The 22,004-nt window shown below is 41.0% G+C and overlaps 1 protein-coding gene across 4 annotated transcripts in view; it reads left to right on the plus strand.

The window, feature by feature from the left end:
• The window catches only part of LOC124074438 (solute carrier family 66 member 2), a 28,196-nt gene extending 6,342 nt beyond the window's left edge, over positions 1–21,854 (plus strand). For all 4 annotated transcript variants that reach the window (XM_046417381.1, XM_046417380.1, XM_046417383.1 and 1 more), the window contains 2 exons: positions 5,817–6,033; positions 18,480–21,854. In XM_046417381.1, the coding sequence (XP_046273337.1) occupies positions 5,817–6,033; positions 18,480–18,690 (428 nt within the window). In that variant the 3' untranslated portion in view covers positions 18,691–21,854. The remainder of the gene's footprint in view (positions 1–5,816; positions 6,034–18,479) is intronic.
• The last annotated feature ends 150 nt before the right edge of the window (positions 21,855–22,004 follow it).

Genomic DNA, 22,004 nt, shown 5'->3' on the forward strand with positions numbered 1-22,004 from the left:
TGACACCTGGCAGAAGCTGTTTTTGCCCATATGCTGAAGCTGGCTTTTCAGCACCAGGGGCGCGAGCCTCCACGAATTGTGATCGATCAGTGAGCTCTGCCAAACGTCATCAGAACTGACAGAAAGCCATGTTCTTTGATCGCAGCTTTGCTGGTCTGCACATGCTCATTGATCTGCTCGTGGAAATTTCAAGTGTGAGCATGTTGTAGTCTAAACCCCCACGGAGCAAGTGAAGCAGCGGTGTGTCCTGGTTAGACATGCAGCATCACTTAGGGGGCAGGAGCAGCTGTGGTCAGTGTCATTGCTGAAGCAGCAGTGGAACAGCAAATTATAGAGAGCTAAAGGCATAACATATAGCACCGGACTGGCATCAGTGTGCAGCTTTCAGGAGGAACGGCTTCACATTGTAGCTTTCTGCAGTGACTCACCGTAGTGTTTAGTCAGAAGGACAAATTCTCAACCTGTACATCTCTCTGATTGTTCACTTTGTTCCCTTTATGTTCTCTGAGCTTTCATCATTACATGTGGTATATTTGTTCTCATAGCAGCATAGTGTCATTATCACACCAGGCACTTCCATCAAACAGCTGGACATTTGTACTCAGAACGAGAAACACATTGTAGCCTGACTTTAAATAGAGCTTCCTAGGATGCCCAAATAAGGCTGTACGCATGGCTGTGAACACTGTATGTGGAGACATTGTACTTCATAATGTGTAATTAGCTGGGATAATGTGTAACTGAGAGCATGCAAAGGTTTAAGGACTGTGGTGCATGAACAACTGGTCACATCTGTGCTGTACAGTGTGTCCTTTGTTGTGGGATGTGTAGTTCAACTTTTCAGATGGGAGAAATCTTGGTGTAATAGCAGCTCAGTGTGATTTATATGGAAAAGTGCCTGCTGAAATCCTTTAAGCAGATTAAAAGATTAGATCATTTGGCTGTGTCAGAATCCGAAATGCTGGAGATCACTCAGGTGGAGGTAAAAAGGAGTTTTGAAGGGAAAAGTAAGATGAAATGTTTTAAAGTTCTGACGGTGAAAGCGGGGAACCTTTCACTTTGTCTAATGTGAGTCAGACTGAAGACCTGAAAGAGCAAACCCTGATTGGATTTTTCAAAATTTCCAGCAGCATTTAAATGAATTTGTGTCAGCTAGCAAAGTCGTCAAGCCAGGCTCAGCTCAAGGATTGAAAGTCCTGTGTGCAAACTTTCGGGTGTCTGTGGTTTCTTGCTGGCTCACTCCTGAGAGGCAGCCACTATCTTCTGTCACAACCACTTTGTCACTAATTTTCAGAGGTGTTATAAGGGGTTGAGGTGTGGGCCAGTCAAGTTCTTCCAAAATGTCTTGATATGCTGAAGCATTAAGAGTTCCCTTCACTGGAAGTGAGGGGCCCAACCCCTGAAAACACCCTCATCCCAATACTTTTGTCTTTATAGTGTTCATAAAAATGGTTCATAACATTTTAGTTTGGGCAAGCCGTAACATTAACATGTATCTACTGTAACCTTATATTTTTCAATGCAATGCTGAATAAGTTATGTCACAAATCACATCATCATTTTTAAGTAAAAAACTCAAACTTTAATTTCCATCCATCCACCATAACAGCTTAGAGAGTTGCAGGGGGGCTGGAACCAATCCCAGCTGACACTTGCTGAGAGGCGGGATACACCGCGGACAGGTCTTTAGTCTATCACAGGGTTGACACATAGAGACAGGCAATCAGTCAGGCTCACATTCACACCTACAGGCAATTTAGAGTCGCCAATTAACCTGACCTGCAAGTGTCTGTGCTGTGGAAGGAAGTCACCCCAAGGAAACCCACACAGGCAACCTTCTTGCTGTGAGGTGACGGTTCTAACCAGCAGAATACCTTGTCTCTTTGTGTGGACTCATCTGAGACCCGTCTTGGCCTCAGCAGCTGTCACAGGTCTTCCTCCCTGATGAATCTGTCCTGCTATTTAAGCATGCCTAATGATACACCAGTCTCAAAATATAATTAAAATATTTCATTGCTTTTTCCAATATTGCTATGAAATCACTGGCTCTTCTTCCCTCCCATTAAAACCCTTTCCTCCATGCGCCTTCCAGAGCTCTGAAGCACAACTGAATGAATGACTGCACCCCGAAGATATAAAATCACAATCATGACATTTGGACATAAAAACAACTGGTTTATTGTAAAAGCATCCACAAATTGAAAATAGATGCCCTTTTTTCTTTTTCTTTTTAATATTTGCCACAAGAAACAAAATTCACAACCACTGTGCTGGTTCTGGCTTGCTCAAGAGGAAATTGGGGTGAAATTTCATAAAATCTGTTGTTATCTTAATTATGTCACAATGATTGATGAGTGATACCATACCACAGAGATGTTGGCCTAACAATGTTACAGAAGCACATGGCAATACAACAGATTTCTATTACTTTCTAATGTTTGGTGATGGCTCATTGCTCATTCTGGCCTTGTGGGGGTCTGTACCTGTAGCTTCATTGGGTTTGTCAGCTTAGGATAAATCACCTTGTCCTGTAGGCGCTGTTATATCCAACATAAGGGCTGGTAGAAGCTCAACTTTTGGACTCAGTCCTTTTAGAGAAGAGGCTTAACACGTATCCTAGGTGGTAGAGCAGAAAACTTGCTGTGTTTTGGCTTGCATGTAAAAGCCTATTAGTCATTGTCACGTACCTTCCTGTCTAAAATTCACAAAAGTAAGCTTGTTGATATCTGATGTTCATTTTCCCGGGCTGTTCTAACCGTCTTTCACAATAATCTCATGGGTGCTTTTGAGTGACAGCAAGTCTACCCCCCCACCCCCACCCTTAGACATTTCCAGGGCTTAGCTGAAGTTCGGGAACAGTTGGTAAACAGGAGTTTGAATTCTCCAGCTCTGACCTGTGTCTTCCTACACATGTACCACGGCTCTGTGGGACTTCAAACTGAGCTGTGCACAAGACGTTTGGCCGCCACAGCAAGTCTATTGTATGCAGCTCCAGTCTGTTCCCACACAGTGTTATACAGCAGCTGCCACACAGCACAGGGATTAAAGAAGCAGAGCAGAATGCCCCAGGGTACAGAAGTGGCAGAGTACGGCTGAGGTACAGTACTGTGATGAACATCCCATGTCGGTCAGTGTGAAATGATGTGTCACACTAATCTGCCAATGAGATGTTTTGTTTTGATTTTTTTTTCTTTATTTTTACATTTGCTCTGAATGAGCCTGCAAACACAGGATTAAGAGATGATGACATTGGCGTGAAGGAGTGTAATTGCTAAAACATGAGGCTGAGACAAGGACCGCACAAATAATTGAAACACATGTCATAATCACAACCTTTTTTTGTCAGAGCCAAATGCGTTCATAAGAGAAGTTTTCTACTCTCTGCAGAGTCCCTGGCCACCAAATTAAGTTGCAAGATGGAAAAATATCTTTAATTTTACCACAGAGGAAATTTAATGTATAATCTCTTCTCCTTCACTCCCCACTCCCTGACAACATAGACTGGGGAAAAAGTTAAGCAAAAGTTCTTCTTTATATTTTAAGAACTGAATAGGGAATCTTTGCAATTATGTCCCAACTCATTAGTGTCATCACGATTACATTAGGTCATTCTTCAGCCTCAGCCAATTTTAGAACAAATGAAAGTCTGAGGCGATGTTTTATAAAGTAAAATGTGAAAGAGGAAAGAAATTGACATTTCTTTCAACAAGCCAGTACCGCAAACATTAGCATGTTGCTAACTGAAGCTGCTAATTTATAGCTACTCGTGTAAGGAAGACACAAGCTAACAGGCACGGTGGAGTTGTCACGGCTAACGTGTAAACAAACAGGCCCAGACCAATGTTAGCATTTGGTCCGTGTTGTGTTTTTGGCCACCTGAAGTCCAGTACTCGCATCTTCTTTTAGTTCCACGATTAGTGTCTTGCGTGGATAATTTGTTAGCACATGTGGCCATGTTTTGCTCATAGATTCATTCTGTACCCCAAATGTTGACGAAAGAACAGTATGTAACAATATAAATATTTACACAGACCTAATATTCACAGTGCAAGCCTGTTTACTGTACACTAACAAACAGCACGTATTACTGATATGTGGTATGTTTGCATAGTGTCTGCCAACTACTGTGTGTGTGTGTGCGCGCGCACATGCGTGTGTTATACTTCCCAAGCGGGTCCAGTTGAATCATCATTTGGAGCCTTAAATTTGCGTGTATCATATGTTCAGTTTTTGTGTTTAATGTGAAGCTGTGAACTCCTTTAGCAGCCAGGTTGGTGTTGAACGCTGCTCTATTACCCCTGATTGCTTCCCTCTGTGTCTGGCTGTTATCAGGCAGCACCAGCCTGGTGCTCGTTGGCCCAGATTCGCAGTCCTCTGGCTCTGTTGCCAGCAGGGCTCCACAGCCACGCCAGGCATCTGCAGCCACAACACCTACAGAAGAGCATGCTGCTATACAGTACGCATAACACCTCTCAAAGGATATTCTTAGTGTTGATTATACTCAGAACGGAAATACATGCCCTATGATAGATTTTAAGAACAGTTTGCTTGTCTTTTGTTCAACACTGCATTCTGTTGCTGTCTGCATAGTTGTACGCTTTTGCAACAGTAAATGTTGGTGTGTGTGTATAGTGTGTTGTGGGCTGGCAGAGGGCTATGACCTGGTTCGAATTGCTCTTTGAAATTTTTTTCGATTGCATTTGTGCGATTTGTTTAACGTATCTGTGAGAAAGGAAGAATTGGATTGGCTCAATCTTACAAAGCCAGGTTACCTTGCTTGCACACGTGCCTACTATGCATACTCATGTAGAAATGCCATCTAAATGTCAGAATCGGCAGACATTATTTCTCTTATAAACCAGTATTTCATTAAATCATAAACTCAAATGTCATGGACGTTTGTGTCCTTTCACTTATGATTTTATCAGGTCTTGAATAGGAGGTTTGTTTGTTGTTGTTTGTACAGAAGAAATTACACGTAAAGATGTTTTCCATTGCTTATCGCACCCGTTTCTAACATCAGCTGTATTTAAAGTAGTACCTGAGGTGATCGACACTTTGCAGCCTTGAGAATATTATACCAGCGTATCGGTATTGGCTTTGTTGCTTATTACAGGAAGCCAGTGTTGTTGTGCTAAGCGTCTTCAGTCATTTCCTTGGAGAAAGAACATGCACAAGAGGTGTGAGGGCAGAAAGCAGGGCTTAAATCATTCATCAGTGTCCAGATTCCCACCCAGCCCATTACTACTGCGTGTGGAAAAATACGATAACCTTGGTTTACTGTCACCCTCCCTCAGGATGTTTCACCACCTTCACTCACAGAGCTTCCTCCCCCAAGACACTGAAGTTAAAGACTTGTTTCTGAATGAGTGGAAATCATTTACAGAACAGACTGCCTATTTGTGGCCGTGACATATAGAGATTTTTTTTTTTTTCTGAATGCTAGAAGGGGATTGTGGGAATGGTGTGGCATTTCACAGCTCAAGTGTGAAGTCAGTTATAAATTTTCACATTAGACTTTTTGCATCTTTTTATTAACTACTACTATCAAAAGATTTTTGCAATATTGATCTCAAATATAAATGTTTATGAAATTTTGTCCTACTTACTTCCACACAGGAGGTTAGGTGTAGGTTATTGACACAGCACATTTGATGCTCCATGTCCTGGTTCACTCTTCACTGTCTCTTTTTTGTTTCGCTTTGCTTTCTTTATTTTTCTAGGTTCAGTCCACATCAGGTAATGTTTCTGTTGCTGTGCTGCTGCTGTAATTTCTACAGACTCATTTGTGGTTCATCTGTGTCATGCACCTTTAGACTTTGACTGGAACCACTTTTGGTCATGGAGTCACTTTGAAGACTATGTGCAGTGCGTGCTGGCCTTCACGGTGGTGGCGGCCTACATCACCTACCTCCTCCTGGACTCTGCGCTGTTCGTGGAGACCCTGGGCTTCCTGGCTGTCTTCACAGAAGCAATGCTTGGCACGCCGCAGCTCCACTGCAATTATCAGAACAAGTCCACAGAGGGCATGAGGTATGGATTTATTGCTGAACGTCCTAGCTTGTTACAGTGGGACTTAAGTTTTTGGCATTTTGCAGGCCATGGACAAAGACATCAGTTTTGCAGTCACAGTGTGCCCACCTTAGCCAGCTGAACTTCCAGGATGCTCTGGGTTACTAACATATTAAGCTGCTCAACTGTACACTCCAACAATTCTGAATACTCAACACCTTTTTGTATACATGTATCAGGAAAAAAAAAAGCAGCCAGTCAAAGAGGAAAGTGATTTGATTACTGGTTCCTCTGACGCAGTAGACTCAGTCCCTGGATATCAAACAGTCAGGCAAACAGCTTTACCCTCATACAGTCTGTATATGCAAACGGTGGTTATATACTCGCTCATAGTCAAAGTCTTCCCATAAAACTAACTGTGATGAAGACAGAGGGCTGTACAACACTGAGCACAGCTAGGATTTTATAACTGAAGTATTAGCAGCACACATGCTTTTACTTTGTGTGATTGTGTGCAAATCACATGTTTTCTCATCTCAAAGACAATAAAATGGAAGTCTCACAGACACAAGACTTGTTAGGAACTGATACAGGAGCATGTGGCAAGTGTTCTGCACAGACTCCTACCAAGGGACACCCATTAAAATGCATCAGTAACAATAATGAGTGTTAATAATGAGAAAAAGTTGTAAAGCACAAGCACATGACAGATTAATATCAACAGCGTATTCTGCATCGTGTCAGCCGCTTTCTCATTGTCGGACGACGCGCATGTTGAGAATTTTCTCCTGACTTTCTGAATGACTCTGGGCCGTTGGCGGACGTGTCTCACAGTGTAAACACACTCTGAATGCTGCAAGGTTATTTACTGTCGCTCTTTTTTAAATCCTCAACTATTTGAGCCTTAAGTTAAATTTACCCACAGTCAGTCAGATGGCAATCAAAACAAAGCATGTTGCATTTTTGATTAATGACAATGTCGTTATCCTGATGAGTACTGTTTTATTTATGAGTGCCACTTCCATCACAGGCGTTCTGAGGGTGTGATGCCCTGCAGCACACACTTGTGAATAATGGCTCCAGATTATATTGTCTCACATATGATCATTAACACCGACACGTGCTTATTAAGTATTTCTGGCACCTGTCGAGCAGGAAACAAGAACGAGGTCTCCTGACAACTATTTATTATGCTGACATGACAATTGGTCCTCCGAAGTTTCTCTGAAAATCAATTTGGTAATGAGGTGTTCTGTCTTTCTGTATCTATTGCTAATGTATTATTTTGGCTCATTAGTGTTGATTTGCATCACGCCTCAGGCTGTAATTAGAGGCTTTGATGTAAAATAGATTTCTGAAAGCACTTACTGTTTCAGAATCAATTCTTCTAGCTTTCTGAGGTGTAGCCAGATATACTGTACACAACTGAACTTTCAAACACTCGGTGTACCCCACATGATTAAAAGCAGATACGGGATAAAAGAACTAAGATAAAGAGAAATGTTGACGTTGTATAAAAGTAATTGAAAGATGAAACTGATAAAGTGTGTATTGAAAGATTTTGGGGCGGCACGGTGGTGCAGTGATTAGCACTGTCGCCTCACAACAAGAGAGTTCTAGGTTCTGTGTGGAGTTTGCATGTTCTCCCTGTGCCTGCATGGGTTTTCTCCGGGTACTCCGGCTTCCTCCCACAAAACCAAAAACATGCAAATTAGGTTAATTGGCTACTCTACATTGTCCCTAGGTGTGAGTGTGTGTGTGTGGTTGTCTGTCTTTGTGTGTCAGCCCTGCGATTGACTGGCGACCAGTCCAGGGTGAACCCCGCCTCTCGCCCGTAGTCAGCTGGGATAGGCTCCAGCTCCCCCGCGACCCTGACGGATAAGCCGTATAGAAAATGGATGGATGGATAAAAGAGTTTGAGCTTGTCCGCAGGCCTGATAAAAAGCTTTCTCGCAGCGTGTGTCCTGTCTCAGTGCAGAATGTCCCCCCCCTTCCCTTCTGCTGGTTGTTGTTGCTGCAACAGACAGATAACTGAACTCCAGCAGGGCTCTCTGTCCACTTAACCGGACATGGCAGCTCCCACACTGGGCTTTACCCACTCTCTTCAATTCCTTATTTATTTTAATTGTTTTTCGTACTTCCTGCCCTCCTGACGCTTTGTCTACCACCATCGTTGTCCACCTAGCCCTCTACAGTATGCGTTTACAGGAGGAGTGTGTATCTGACTTCCATGGACCTCGCTTTCCATGATGTCTTCATGGTTTCTGTGATTTTCCGGAATTCATTTCAACACACCCTCAGACAGTGGTTACAAAAACATGCTTTCAGTCAGAGTTGACATATGGATATCTATAAATATGCGTAGTAGCATGGATGTACTTTGTACTCAAAACCCAACATTTCCTGTGCTTTCAGTGCATTTTGGTCCATTTTAGCTTCCGCAGAGACATAAATTGGTATGTGTACTCCACATCCATGATGAACTTTCTCATGCCTGGCTGTTGAAACCTGTTGAAAAAGCACTTTCCCCTGTATTTTGAAGACCCAGTAATAAAACCTATGGATTGCCTTTGATTGTTTCAGAGGAGCACAATAATTTTCTGCTGTCAAACCCAGCAGCTGCAGGAAGTATCGTGTCATCTGCTTTTGTCTGTGTGCCTATGGGGATAAAATGCATAGATGCAGAAATGCAAGCCACACTGTCCAATAGCAATGTTTAATTCTGAACAGTATTTTTGTGAGGATTAGATCCTGGACTCTTTTCAGTTTTTGCTACAAAATTTCAGTGTGCAAAAGTCCCAAAGCAAAGAGTCAACCTGATTTGTTAAATTCTTACCTTAAACTACATCGTTTGGTTTTGCGACATTCTTACTCTGCATCGTACATCTTTCTCTTGTTTTTATTTTGTGTTAAGGGTTTTGCAAACTGAAACCCTAAACTACCAAATTAATTCTGAAATAATGTAATACCCGGACTGTACTATTCTCATGTCAGTTCTCCTCGTCAGTTCTTTTGTCTTGGCCTGCAACATACTGTGCCTGTCATCAGATGGTGCAGATAAAGCTGCCATAGAAGGCAGAGGACATTGTCATTTCCAGTTTTGTTTATTGTTTGTGTCCTCCCTCTGTGCAAAACCTGTTGAGTCTAGCAGGCTGTTGCTAGGTTACTTTACCTCAGCACTGTGTTCAAGGTTTGTGTGTGTGTGTGTGTGAGTGTGTGTGTGTGTGCACGCATGCAGGTATAGGAAGCAAAATTCTCTAAAGTGAGGATGTTTTGAAAGATGATGAGATTTTTTTTTTAAAGCAAAATCTTTTGCTTTTCAAAAAGATCAAAGTTAGGTGCGGGTTTGTTTTTGTGTAGAGCGTATGTTTAAGTATGCTGAAGTAATGGTTAGGGAATTAATTAATTGGTATTTGTGTGAATGAATAGGCACACAAATCCATTTTGCAGACAGATTAAGCAAAGCAGAGTGTCCCTTCTGTTAAGTGTCTGGAACAAAAAATAATCAGATCTCATGCAGCATGTCCATGTGGAAAAGCATCACGCTGACTTCTCCCTTGTTAATGGCCCAGCCACTATGCCCCCAACTGGCAAAAAAAATTTGTAACAAGTGTCAGACTACTTCCAGTACTTGCATACATGGTAGGAAACTTCACCACCTAATATATCCTCCCAAGTAGGTGGGGGATGGAGTCAGAGCAGGGTAAAAGTTAAAAGCAGAATGAATCATATTGGATGTCCTCAGTGTGTATACACAGCAGTACTTCACCATGACATACTGTCAGACAGGCAGTAGCAAAAGCAGTGTCTAATAATGAAATATGGACAGAGCTCCGGGGGAGGGTGAGGAGTCCTGTGTTGGAGGTGTTTGCTCGTGGCATGTATTATTTGTCTAATGTTAAATCATTGTGGTATTACTATATCTACTGTATGTATTCTCTTACAAATGTCCAGGATTTCATGTTCATGTTGGCAGAGCATTCAAACAATTTGACACATGACCACAAGCCTTGAGCTCTCTTATCTTCACTCATCTTCACTTCTGAGTGCACTGTAACAATGACCTCAGGTCCAGCACAAGCCACACCAGAGGCTGGTTCTCTGGGGGCTTCTGGGTTCTTCTCAAAACTGATCTTTTTTGCTATATCCTCCCTGGCCTGAACCTGAATGAACCTGAACCTGAGGAAGGACTCTGGGACTCTGGGGATCATTACCAGTATATCATAACAGCCCTATTCCAGACTGTGAAGCCCAGTCTTTGCCTAACATACGTATTTTAAATCAATGGTGAGATGTTGGAGACGGCAGCGTGAAGAACTGACGCAATGCAAAAAGATGACAAAAGCTGTCAGAGGTAATTAACGCAGATGGCCCAGACTTGAAAACGTATGTCATGTTACAATGTGGACACCTGCGGCTTATAGTCAAGTGTGGCCTATATATGTACAAATTTTTTTTTTTTTTTTAATTTGGTGGGTCAGCTTATACTTAGGTGCGTTCTATAGACCAAAAAGTACGGTAATCTTTAACTCTTCCTAAAGTCATATAGTTAGCTGAACTTTGAAGTAATCTTAGTAAGCTGGTCAGACCAGCGTACTAACTTTTGCAACCTGTGTCCGAGCAGGAAAACACTCTGTTTAATGAGGTTCTCCAAACCTGTTAGGTATGAATTGATTAACAATAACATATTATGATAAAATGGAATCTAATACCCTTGCACAGTATCTGTCAGTACGCCTGTTGCCTTTTGCATAATGCTAACATTTAAAGAGGACCTTGTGTATGTCCAGCATCCTTCTCCTAAATCTCAGCTTGTATTTTGTTTGGATGTTACTGTTTGTCTTTCCACTCTTTCCACCATTTGCTATGAGCACAAAGTCAAGTCAAAATTTCACCCGTATATGGAGTGTTTTCACTCCGTATAGGGGTGAAATTTCAACTTGAGCAAAGCAAATCCTTCTTCTTGTTCTATGCCTTAAGACAGTTCTCATGTTTTGCACATCTACCCAAGGGGCCCTGCCCTTTCTCCTGGTTATTACGCTGCACTCTGATGCAGTTATTGAGCCCAAACAGCTCATACGCGTTTGACAAGCAGCCCAGACCTCTCATTTTACAGCTTATTTGAACCCTCAAGAAATGGAGCAAAGGGCAGAGTGAAACCTTAAAAGAACAATTCATTGAAGGGAAACAGATATCCAAGAATCATAAATTGGAAGTGATATGAAATGCAGCATGGAGGCACTGTGTTGTAATTTTTCCCATAATTAGTTTCAGTAATTTGTCTCAGATGTTAATTTTACTAGTTATTAAGTTTTGTAGCATTTAATTTAAAATTGAAAGAAAACTAAGTGCTGGCAGTGTTATTATGGTATAATTTTTAATTTCTGTTTTACTCAGTATTTTGACATAATTAAGAAACTGTCTTGGATCTTTTGAATTAGTTGAAACTGGATTTGGAACCAAGTATGTCAACCAGTGCTACAATGTAAAAATGTGAAGACAGTTTTCTGGTTGATGAAAGGTGTGTGTGAACAGTGCGTGGGGGACAAAAGGGGTTTGCAGTTAGTCTTCATACTGCTGCTATTATTAGATCGTCCCGAGCTGGGAGAGCCAGAGTTACATGCCGATACTGACCAGCCAGCCATAAAGCAAATAAAATACAACACACAGAGACAAACACAAAACAGGGAGGTGGGACATCCAGACAGCCAACTGCAACCTTATAAGGCTGAGTTGCATCCCAGTGTGCCAGATGAGCGTGCCAGAGCCTTATTTAGCCTGCAGGCTGCTGTCCACACACACAAACACACTCACATACGTATTCGCAGTCACATGCTGGGATAGATCTGTATTGACTACTGATGATGCCGGCCGTCACCCTTTTTGGCTGGGAGCGTGGTGCTGCTGTGTGTATCATGGTCGGCGAACAGAGCAGCTCTGGCTCCCTGTGGTGGATCACTGCAGCTGGAGAACCTTTAGATCATCTTTCCAACCCATCCTCTCTCCATCTACACACATCACTCCAGTAGGAGGGATTGGAGGGGGTGCTTTGTATTTAACGAATTTGAATCAAATTGTTTCTGTCCCTTCAGGGGCAAAAGCCCTATTCAGATGTAGCAGTGTTACAGAATCTTCTTTTGAGAGGGGAAGCATATCTGCGTTTTGTATGTTATGTGTTTTTCTTCATTAAACAAATTACACACAGTTTAGGGAAGGCAACAGACAAAACTAACGATATGAACAAGGACCGCAAAGAACTGCAAAGTGAATTACTAAAAAGTGCCATCTACTCTCACAGAACAAATGAAAAACTCATATAAAAGTCACTTGTTTAAAAAACATTCAATATAAGTGCAACCCAAGTGCTTTGTCCAGAAGCTGCTTACAGGACTGAATCTGAAACAGCCCAGAGCCTCAATATTTAAAGAAAATTGACCGAGTTTAAGTGAAGGCACAGCTGGAGTACACTTTTCCTTTAATATCCCCAGTGAGAAATTATATAAGACTATCAGGGAAACCCTTCGCAATCCACTTCTCCACCTAAATTTCTCTTTAAAGGACAGGTTCATATTATTGAAGTGGGGCTATATGAGGTACTTATCCATAGTCAGTGTATTAGCTACAGTAGATGGCGGTGGGCCTGCCCTTCCAGTGCCAGCGCCAAAGTAAAGCAATGTATTGCTGTGGACGATGTGACTTTCATTAGGCAGATTTGGCTAATAGAACCTATTGCTGCACTCAGGAGGACAAAATACACATTCATTCAACTACCATGACAAGCCCTCCCGTGCTTCTTGTTTTTACAATAAACCCAATAAAGTATGCAGAATCGTATAGCACCTCTGTGACTGAACACACCTCCAACACTGACAGAGACCAGTTTGACAAAAACGAAATACAGCACTTAGATGGTTTTCTTGCAAGCTCAGGCTCCCTGGAGCTGAGTCAGCTAAAAGTAGCTAACCGAACTAACGGTGCCTAGAGTTAGCTGCCTTTAGCAGTTAGCTTACTTTAGCAGCAAGTAAAACTATCTGTCCATTGGGAAACTCCATGAATCACCTTAGTAAACTGGCTGTATTCCCTGTTGTCAAACTTCCTGGTAACATTTAATTACATTTTGGTGACATACAAATTGTACCACTTTAGTTGAGGTTAGGGAAAATATTCATGACACAGTCTATAATTGTCTCATGGCATCCAATGTGAAAACCCACCACATATGACAGTTTAATGTAATGTTAACACATAGCTAAATGGTTAGCTATGGCATGTTTATGACAGGTTATGTTGTCTTGGTAAATGTCGCGTTGTCAAACAAAGCCTTCACGGAAGAATAGCTGCAAAGCATCATTAATGTGTCATTAAAGTCCCTGTGGGTGTAATGGTCAGGTGTCCCGGTACTTTTGTCTTTATCATATAACTTTCCTCCTGCTACATCCCAGTTTTAAAGTATTTTAGTAAGTGAATGATGAGGCAGTGCTGAACTCTCCTTTAGCTCCTGCATGTGCTCACTAATGTGGCATAGTAGTTTAGAAGCGAGCGGAATCACAGCTGAATCCTCAGAGATAGGAGCTGCAGGGAGACGATAAGATTAAGAAAATTAATAGCATAGACTGCAGGCTTTACTAAATCTGTTTTGTAAGATATGACTATGTACTGTATGAGGAAGCTAGGAAACTAGCTGGTAGTTACTTAGAGCTTAACGCACAAACTCAGTGACAGATTTAAATATATATGCTGCTACTCAGACCTTTACATCGCTCGTAGTGTAGTAACTATTTGTAAAAGTCTGCAGTTGCCGTTGGATTCATCTAGGCTTAAACAGCCTTTATATAAATGTGTGTAATAGGTCTGTGCTTCAGTGTCTTTTTTGCATTAAAAACAATAAATTTCCAAAGTCAGTGCATGTAGATGTTGCTGGATGTAGAAATTGCCTGATGCGATGCAGCTCTGCTTCTCCAAGGCATCATTTCAGCTCGGAGCTCAGCCCGTGCTTCTTCTCTTCCTTCCTCTATATATATATATATATATATATATGTCTTGGAGAATGTGACAAATAAGTAGCCAGACATGTTCCCCGGCCCTCCCGTGTTACCTCTTATAAGGGAACCAGCAGAGAAATTGATCAAATCTAAATCCTGCCTCTCTCATCATTAACTGCAGATACACATCATCATAACTAAGACAGCGGCTGCTGAGGAGCAGGGGGGGAGGAAATAGGGGAGAGGAGTGTGAGGGGAGGGGAGGGTCTCTTTCCCACAGAGCTAACAAGCTCCTTACCGAGAAAGCAGAGTGTGAGGGCGGTAGGCAGGGGGGGAGGCAAATGCAAACAGGTATAGAGAGGCGAAGGCGCTAGTGGAAGGAGGTGGGAAGATGAATGGACAGGGAGGGAAAGAGAAGTGCTGTAGAGAGTGGGCTTATGAAAAAAGAAAAAGTATGTGGATATGGAAGCCAGAAGGGACATTCAGAGAGATGCTGCAGGGAAGGAGCCTGTAAAAAGTAAGAAGGGAGTATGAGGAAAACAGTAAAAATTGTCTTTACAAATGAAAAAGGCGAAGGTGTATCTGGAGGCATGAATAATGCACAGAGAGATTTGGCTGCAAAGCTTTTGCCCCCCGATGAGGCACAGTATGTTGGGGTTATACTCAGCTCTACTGTGGGGAGAAACACCAGATTACCTCTCATCCTTCCTTTACAGTGGTAAAGAGGCTTATAGGAAGGCAGGGAATCTGCTATCACAAAGACACATCCTGTTTCCTTTATCATCATGCCACTGTGTTTCACCTGCCGCATGAATCCAGGCTTTGCTCTGTGACGTCATCATGTCAGCTCGATCCGTCAGAGCATCCACAGGGGTCGGGACGCGGGATAAAATCGAGTTAAGAATTTCTGGAAAATGGCTAGACCCCACCGTGGATTAATGGTTTGAACTCAAATCATGAGATCCCAGCTGTGATTGATCTCTCTTACATAATTGGATATTAAATTGAATATGTTTTGAAATATTAACTTGATCACCAGCCTGCTGGGGCATCAAATCAACCAACTGTAACCAACAAACAAATTATTGCACCCATATGTGACTGTGATTTTGTATTTTATTATTCTCTTCTTTTATTTTTTTTTAAATTTGTTCTTGTTTGTGAAGCACTTTGTCCTTGGTTGCATTTAAAGGTGCTATATAAACTGTTACCAGCATCTTTGTCTACCCTTAATCCAGTGTTTTAGGAGAATAACTTAAATATAATTTACTTTCCATAATCACAGTATTTCTCTAATCTTAACAATACAGAAGTTACCAAGCTCAGTTCTTCATGCTGCGGCTAACAACAGGGAAGGTGACAACAGTGTGCGGTTGCTGGTTGTCATAGTAATGCAACACTCTTTCTAGCTCTGAGGTTTTTGTGTGGCAGGGTGCCATAGGTGAAAGAAAATCATTATGGAGTGATGCAGTAGTTTAAAAGGTTTGAGAACCATTGGTTTAAAGCACATCCAGTAACTACATTGATTGGAAAAAAAGATGTGTCAGGATCTGTGAGTAAGTTAGTAAAGTTTATTTAGCTCCGCTCACAGGGTCACTAAGATTTTCACAAAAGTAAAAACTGTTAAAAAAAATGAGACAATAAAACCAGCATGTGGTGATATGAGGATGGAGCAAGTCAGATAGGTGCAAGTCCCTGATCAAATTTAACAAAGATTTCAGACACTGAACTGTGCAGCTGAAGAAAGGGACCCAGTCCAGTGGACCCCGTTTGCCTGTAAACACAAATCTGTGACATGGATTGATCAGTCAAATTGTACATTTCTTTCACGCTAATCAGTTGCAGCATATTTACAAATTGGAAAAAGCAGAGATCAACAGTCCAATTGGTCACAATTAAGAACTGATATTTAAGAGAGAGAAAACTCCCTGCCGGACTGCAGGTTAGACAGCAGGTAGCGTTTATTTTGATAACTAACAGTGCTTTTTCTAAACAACATGCACTGGATTTGAGAGGAGGCAGAAAATCTCAGAAATGAATATCTCAAAACCTGGTCAGATAAAACCAAAACTATCTCGCACGACTATGACACTGGGGATCCAACTCACCTGAGTGATAAAAATAAATCTCCTGTAAACCTTTTTCAAATAGTGCTGACCAACCAAGCTGACATGGTTGAGTGAAAGGAATGTCTCAGCATGTGAGCGCATTGTTGTAGGCAGGTTGCTATAGGAAGCACATCTGAAGGTTCCTGTGTGTTTATGTGTGAGTACAGGTGTATTGTAGTCACAGCGCTGGCTCAGTCCTTTCTTCGCCAGCATTGCCTACATGAATCCCTGCCTCAAGCTTAAGAAAAGTTTACGACAAATACAAGTGAGCTCTGCAGAAGTACAGCAAGCAGCAGTACTTTTAATGGGGCCATAAAGGACTTTTAGAGGTTCTATGTTGTGTCTTCGTCTATTTTTGGAGTAGGAGAATGTACATAAAGTCTTGTGTTTGGAGCCAAAGGGTTGGTTCCTTACATCTTTCTTCCACTCATGTTAGACTTCCTTCCATCTTCCTTCCATCTCATTAATTGAGTTCACAGTTCTTCCCGGTGGCAGTGAAGAGGACAAAGCTTATGCTTAAAGTAACTCTGCCTTCTTAAATCACAGAGGCTCTTTCCTACAGTCACTTCTAAAACAATTACTCATTATTTAACTGCAACTCATCCCCTGGATTGTGTCATGAGTACCCTGTGGTCGGCTCAGTGTGTGACAGCAACGCTCCAGTGAGTTTTATAGTTAGAAATGTGCCACAGTATGTGGAGTTGGTGAGAAGTCTGCATCCTGAGAAGATTCATTATTTCAATTTCCCATGGCCATTATTGTGGCAAATTTGCTTTTGCCTTCTTGACTGAGCTGACGCTCTTCTCTGACCCATTTTTCTAGTGTCATTAACATGCACTGTTGGTGACCAAATTGAATTTAGACAGAGTGAAAATATGACAAAACCAGATGGAAATGTATACATGGTGCATTAAAGGTCTGGTCAGTTAAGGAGTGGGGACAGGGTACTAATGTCAAGTGGAAATGTATGGAAGTTATGAAATAGTCACATAAATAAATCATATAAAGACAGAAAAAAATGAACTGATAATGAACAAGAAAAGTTAAATAGTACAATAAAATGTTATTTCATCATTCATACTATGATAATTTTATTCGGGTCATTTTTTTTGGTTAACAATTGTGCAGATGTCTTTAATATAACATAGGGATAGTGACCCACAATGTGATTTGTATTTTGTTAAATACAATTCCTGGTCGTCAATTAATACTTGTAGAAACAGTACTTTGGGATTTTTCAGTATTTGAAAGTGAATGAGCTGTCTTATGAGCTGGATCACAAGAAAAGCTAAAATAAAAAATTTTCATGTACATTAAATTATTTAAAAAGTTAGAGGGACTTCTCCACAACAGCCATCTGCCTTGACCGGTTGGACTGAGAGGGGGGGTGGGGGGGTGGGAGAAGGAGCACACAAACGGAGAAAGAGAGATGCTTAGCAACAGCCATAATACCGGAAGTATTGAAATTATGGATAATGATGAAGTATACAGAAGGTACTATGATAACAATAGTACTAACAGTAATAATGGTTGCAGCTGTACAGAGTAGCAAAAGAATTAAAATAAATTATGAATAAACTGTAGTAATTGCAGTGGGTTTCAAGCAGGACCGCAGCAGGAGGTCTAATCACGATCCATGGGAACCTGCAGGACGAGAAAGCACAAGGACTCCAGGAAAGAAGTTGAGTTAGTAACATGCATTAATGGGACATAAATGTGTTCAAAAGGAGAGGGAGAGGAAGAGAGAGCTCAGTGCATCATGGGAGTCCTAACTATAAGCTTTATGAAAAAGGAAAGTTTTTAAGTCAACTCTTAAATGTAGAGAGCACCGAAACTGGAAGGTGGTTCCACAGCAGAGGAGCTTGATAACTAAAGGTTCTGGTTCCCGATCTGCTTTTGAAGACTCTAGGAACCACAAGTAATCCTGCATCTTGGGAACGTGCAGCTCTGGTGGGATAATACATTACAATACCTTACATTCATAATACATTTTATACATAAACATGTTTAACTGCATTACATTTTTCCTAAAGAGGGAAGGCCACTGAAAACAAGCAATGACTCCTTGATAACAACATATAAAAAAACAGAAGGTATAGAAACTACAATGTTAAACAATAAAAAATAAATTACATAAACTAATAGGTAACATCAACAGCAGCAGCAAATTTCTGTTATGTAATGGACGAGATTGTGAGTTGCAAGTGATGAGAAGCTGAGAACCACTGACTTTTGTTGGAGACATAAAACTGTTATTTTCATAATAATGTCATAATGAGTTGAATTTGGACAATTTCTGTTTTAATAGTGAGTTCTAATAAAATTGCATCAATTTCCTTCATTTATTTTCACTTCTCTTTCTTCTCAATTCTCCCAGTATTAAGATGGTGCTGATGTGGACCAGCGGCGACACCTTTAAAACAGTCTACTTCCTGCTCACCAAGGCTCCTGTGCAGTTCTGGACATGTGGAATGTTACAGGTCTTCGTGGACTTTGCCATCCTGTTCCAAGTGTACTACTACAGCCGTTACCCACAGAAACCAGTGTCTCACACCGTCTCCCACGCCACCAGTGCTAAAGCCCTCTGAGGGCCTCTGTAAGCTCTCTGAGGACATGTCAACGCTCAAAAACACCAGTGAGGAAGCACTTCCAGAGGCGCTGCGGACATCTATAAACATACACGAGTACCAAAGCACCTTGAGATGATGCAGACTGCTCACCCTCACTTCCAAGTATACATAAAGACACATGCACACCCATAAATAAGGCATGAACACACACAGACACTTTGTGGTGTTGGTGTCTGCAGCGATACCTGAAGAACGCTTGTTACAAACTCAATCCTTTTGTTTTATTTATCCTACCGAATTCTTCTCAGTGCGACAGTATGCTTGCGTCTTGGAATGCAGACCTCTCAAAGAACATATACTTTAATCAGCCTGTGCACGTGGAGAATATTATGCTAATACATGAATATATACAGTCTATAAACTGTGGATGTATGCACTGAAAATTGTGCTCAAGGAAATGTGGACCAGCTTTTGTTGTCCACTGATATGCTGATGATTGTTGCATGGACCCTCAGCCTTAAAACACACATTCAAACATGGCTTACCAGCAATATAAATGTATGAGTCGATCAAAAAATTATACATACAACATTACTGAATGTACAAAACAGAATTTGTTTTAGTCTCCCCAACTCAGTGGAGAAGTGCTGGTCAGTCCCCCACTTGTTGGACAGACGGTTAGCATGTCCTCTGCCACAGAGGCTCACTCTTGTGGAAGCTAGAGGCAATCAGCTTTTACCAAAAGGAGAAGAAAGCCTTGGAGATGCAGTACACTGGCATTTTAAAAGAACAAACATAAGTGGCATTGAAGCTAGCTGAGTCATGAGAAAACTGAGCCTTGTCAAAGCAAGTATTGCTTAAAGCACAGGTGTTGAGTTTTTGAAAACGTCATGAAACATCTTGAACATCATGACCAGTGTTCAGGCTGCTCGGGCTGTCAAAAGGCCAAAAGATTTTTGTACTGAAGCGCTTGATGACATTTTGTATGTAATTTTGAACACTGCAAACTAGCTACAGCTAACATCTGTACAGCATGTACATTAGCTGTTTGAGCGAATAAACGTGGCCTGCAACAATAATCTAGTAGTCAGATTTGCACAAACAATCAAAGAATTTGAAAACGGGATTATCATAGAATTTATGTTCCTCCATCGGCAGGTCCTTAAAGGATCATTTTGGGATATTGTAACCTTATGCTGCATTCAGACAGCGGTGGCAGAATGGGAAAAACATTGGGAGTGTTTACACTTTTTTGTTTTTCTAGCTTTGTGGTGGCAGCAGTTAACTAATTCTCTACTTTTGTTGGGGGACTGTATTGGTGTATTTTATTAAGATGTTACTGCCAATAGTGGTGGTTTTGGGGTTGTTTTGTCAGCAGCTTGTTGACGCTAGTTCTTTTTCACCTGGTGGGAGATAATATCATAGCAGTCAACATTTTCCAATATATCTGACTCAGAATTACAGCTAGGAAGCTGCTCAGAATTACAGTGTGAACTAATCAGTTGGATTATGCATTACTTTGCAATTTTGGCTGTCATTCATGTCTGCATTAATAATATTATATGCACCAGGTTAATTAAAGACATCTGTAGAAGCACCACAATGAAACATTATTTTTTTTTTTATTTTGGTGAGCACAGTGGTTATTAACTCCAATATAAATGACAGCCGTGAAGTGAAACCCCAGTTTTAATGAACCAGAATGATCCTTTAAGAGAATTTCACTTTGGCTTTTACAAACTGATGCTTCTCAGTACACTCAGAAAAACAAAAAAGAAAAATCATATCTTCATTTACCATCATATAGGCTGACACTGACTGGCCAGTTTATTGTTTAGATTACAAGCTCCAATAACATCCCTTGACATCCCTACTCATATGAGTTCACGTTATCGTGTGGTGCAGCTTTGGGCAAGCTGCGCTCATCACCATTTTGTCATGAGAAATTAATTTCCTGTTCAAAAAGGAGAAGCAGGCAGACAACACAGTGAAGATCTTCTTTGTTATTGTTGTTGTTTTGTAATTTCTCTCCAGGGAAGAAAGAAATGTCAAACCAGGAGGTGCGCAACTGTCAGCACTTCAGTGAACTGTGTACCAGAGCAGACCTGATTCTGTCCTCTTCTTCTAAGCCTTGAGAAATGGAAACCTCCCTTTTGTTCCAGTGGGAACAAATTCTATGAATGTCTTTGCTGGCTCCTGAAGAGATACTTTTTTTGTTATCATTTTCACGATCTCCACATACCACTGTGTTATCACGTATGTCTGTTCTTTATTCAGATATTGGTGAGGGTGACTGTGTTTTTTGGATAATGTGAGATACCTTACAGGTTCTTGTTGGGCTCAACAGCATCAAAATGACCTCAGCGTTTCACTTTATTTACTGTTTACTTTGCTGTGTCCCATTTTAATTATTGTACTTTTTGTGTTTTGCATTATTTGGTTCATTCGTTTTATCATGTGAAGGTATTTCCTAATAGTAGTGGCCAACTTTTGCATTGTTATTTTTGTGAATCTACACCTTTTTTTGGGACCAAAAATATTATTTCTGTTGTTTCTTATGCCCTTTTTACTATGTTACATATGTTAGTTTGTATTTAATTTTTCTATTATTTTTACTGCCATTTGACATCAAATTTTGTTTAAGAGGTAAAAGAGGACAGAGTGGGACTTATTCATCATGTTTATTGTTTTTTGGTTGTGTTTTCTTTCTTTTTTTTTTTTTTTTGGTGGAAATGTTTGTATCATTTGTGCAGACGTCCACCGTTAGTCCCATCAGCAGTGCAGCTCTGGCAGACATCAGTTGTCAAAGGAAGAATAAGCACCACTGGTTGTGGTCCTTCTTTGGGCTTTGAGCATACAGAGGGGAGATGCACAGATGATGGATATACTAGCCAAGGGCTAAAAAGAAGGTTTGAAAAGGCATTTTCTAAATGCCAAGTAATTATTATTTTTGATAAATATAAAAAGTTTTATGTTTGATATGTGATCAGAAAGACAGAAAGGTTTTAATGAAAACAGTAATTTGATGTGTTTGTCATTGATAGCCTTCTGATTTCTTCATGTCTTTCTTTCTTTTTTATGTTTCCTTTTACTGGGTCAGTGTAACTGGTTTTCAGTTTCAACTTTCTGTCACTGTTCTGGTGTGGAGAGTAGCCATTAAAGGAAAAGGGGTTATGAGAAAACGTGACTCCTCTGGATCTGAGTTCTGCTCTGGGACTTCTGACATGACCTCATCCCTAAAATACAGATTTCTCTACTTCCACAATTTCATCTGAAACTCCCAAAATGCAAGTATGTTCAGTTTGCATCACTCAGACATTGTTTTTCCACAT

The sequence above is a fragment of the Scatophagus argus genome, chromosome 17 (assembly GCF_020382885.2).
Source record: "Scatophagus argus isolate fScaArg1 chromosome 17, fScaArg1.pri, whole genome shotgun sequence".
Lineage (NCBI taxonomy): Eukaryota > Metazoa > Chordata > Actinopteri > Scatophagidae > Scatophagus > Scatophagus argus.